The sequence below is a fragment of the Gekko japonicus genome, unplaced genomic scaffold, assembly GCF_001447785.1.
Source record: "Gekko japonicus isolate JY-2015 unplaced genomic scaffold, Gekko_japonicus_V1.1 scaffold16739, whole genome shotgun sequence".
In the NCBI taxonomy this organism is placed as follows: Eukaryota; Metazoa; Chordata; class Lepidosauria; order Squamata; family Gekkonidae; genus Gekko; species Gekko japonicus.
Genome location: NW_015171264.1, coordinates 1 through 2,178, shown reverse-complemented (window position 1 = coordinate 2,178; position 2,178 = coordinate 1). Strand labels below are relative to the sequence as shown.

The following is a 2,178-nucleotide window of genomic DNA, read 5'->3' as shown; positions in this document are numbered from 1 at the left end:
TTTGCAGTGGGAAGAGGTCCCTGAGGAGACTCCTACTGGAACGGCACTTTTGCCCTTCCCAGAGATCGCAACAACATTCAGTAGGAAAAGACAACATTTCGGAAGGACCCATCCAAAGGACACATGAATTATCTCTGCACTACTTTCTTCTTGGAGTGAGGTTTTACTTCACTGAACTCAAACACATCCTGCAGCACAAGACAGAAAGAGCTGAAGAAACTTCTCAAGTCTCCACACCGACCCTAGGGTTACTTCCACATGGAGCTTTTGCACTGGTAGGGCAAACTGAACCTGTTCACTGCAGAGATTTGAGAGGAAGGATGCTCCTCTTAACATTCACAAAACACAATTCTAAGAGGCCTTTCATTAACTCTCCTGTGGGGAGCCAAGCCATTCCCAGTGGCAGGAGGCTGGCTTCTTGTGTGAGTTTTCTGCATTTGGCTGCCTTAAGTTTCAAGTCGCTGTACACTTCCCAGCCACAGTGACACTTACGAGGAGGTCTTGGCTCTCCTTTACTAGACTGTCTTTGTACGCCAGGATTCTGTTCCTCTCCTTCCGCAGAATCTCCATACAAGTGCAGAACTGATCCTAGGGGTGGAAAAGGTCCCAAATTGAGGTTTGTTTCTTTTTCAGAAGTTTACTATAAAACATTAAAAGCAAAACTGTCTTCAAAGGCCAAACTAGACATAAGTGCAGAATGTCCTGCGTCCTATTGTTACCCCTGACCGGAGGGTTAACATCAACTCTGCAGTTTTTTAAATAATGGGAGAAGACAGTGTAGGGGGGAAATAGTTAAAACCTCCTACCAAAATGCTGCTGGCCCCTGGTGGCTAGGCAGGCCCATCATCTGGCCAGATATCAACACACCCAGCCCTGAGGAGTGACTTTATCCTAGCATCACCCCCTGAGCAAGGCTGCAACCAAGTCAGGAGACGGGCAGCAAAGACAGATCCTGTGGCTCCCACTCTGGGCCCAAAGCCTGAGAGGTTCCCTACAAAAAGTGCCCTGGGACACACCGGAGTTCAGCTGGGGAGGATCCACACGTCCTCCCCATTATCACCCACCTGGCAGATGTCCTACCTTGTACTCTTGGGAGGCCTCCTCCACAGGGACGATGTCGTGGTATCGGTGCTCCTGGGACTGCTCACAGACCACGCAGATGGGGGCTTCGTGGTCCCTGCAAAAGAGCTTCAGCGGCTCCTGGTGCTTCTGGCAAACGCTTTCCTTTCTAGCTGCCACAACTGTCTGATCCCCAAAACAAAACAAATCAAGAAGCAAAAGCTGTCATGACCACATTACTAATAATATTTCAATTACACTGAATCTCAAATCAAGTCGACTCCCCGTCGGTGGGACTATTGATTTTTCTACTGAATGACTGATGGCATATGAATTTTTGAAAATGATACCCATATCGTCTGAAGAATATTGCTCAGTGAAATTGTGATAAGATATTTTCCTTTGGATATTTCCTCCAGGGGTCTCCCAACCTTTTTTAGCCTGCAGGTAACACTTCGGTGGGAAGATAACAACGTTCCGTGCGCCTTGGTGTTTAGTCATGCCGGCCACATGACCACGGAAACATCTTCGGACAGCGCTGGCTCTTCAGATTTGAAACGGAGATGAGCACCGCAACCCTAGAGTCGGATTCGACTAGCTTTCGAGCAAGGGAACCTTTACCTTTACTTTCGCCACCCCCCCTGGAGCCTTTGTGAAAGGCTCCTAGCCATGGGGCTTTGAAGGGTAGCCTCTTCGCCAGCACGTTGCTGGGGAATTGAGGTGCTCTTCCACTCCGACGGTCCTGCTGCTGCTGCGTCCACAATGGAACCAGAGCCGCTGACCGGGACAAGCGTTGGAGATTGGACATATAAAACATACCTTGAGTGAGGTCTTTGGATCATCAAAGAACAGTGAGTCGAGTTAAATCAAAATGCCAAGAATTTAAAAGAAAGCCCCCCTGGGAACGACAAGATGAGTGAGCGGGGGAGGGCCCCCTCCCATACGCATAAAGAGAATAGCGATTTGCCAAGGGGGAGCTGAAGAAAAAGCATTGAAATCTATTTTAAGAAATCAACCAGAGCGCCTGTAAGCGTTTGGGCGAATTTCAGAGACTTTAGCAAGTTTTTTAAAAAGTAAACAATCAACAAATATGGCGTGGAAAAAACGGAGAAAGACAGA

At 48.2% G+C, this 2,178-nt stretch overlaps 1 protein-coding gene across 1 annotated transcript; it reads right to left on the bottom strand.

Annotated features, from left to right (window-relative positions):
- Window positions 1-128: 128 nt before the first annotated feature.
- Window positions 129-1,281, bottom strand: LOC107117063 (E3 ubiquitin-protein ligase TRIM17-like; the record flags this gene model as incomplete). The annotated part of the gene is made up of 3 exons (XM_015419094.1): window positions 129-188; window positions 493-588; window positions 1,081-1,281. Coding segments are annotated over 3 exons (357 nt in total), but the record flags the coding sequence as incomplete, so codon positions are not given.
- Between the last annotated feature and the right edge of the window lie 897 nt (window positions 1,282-2,178).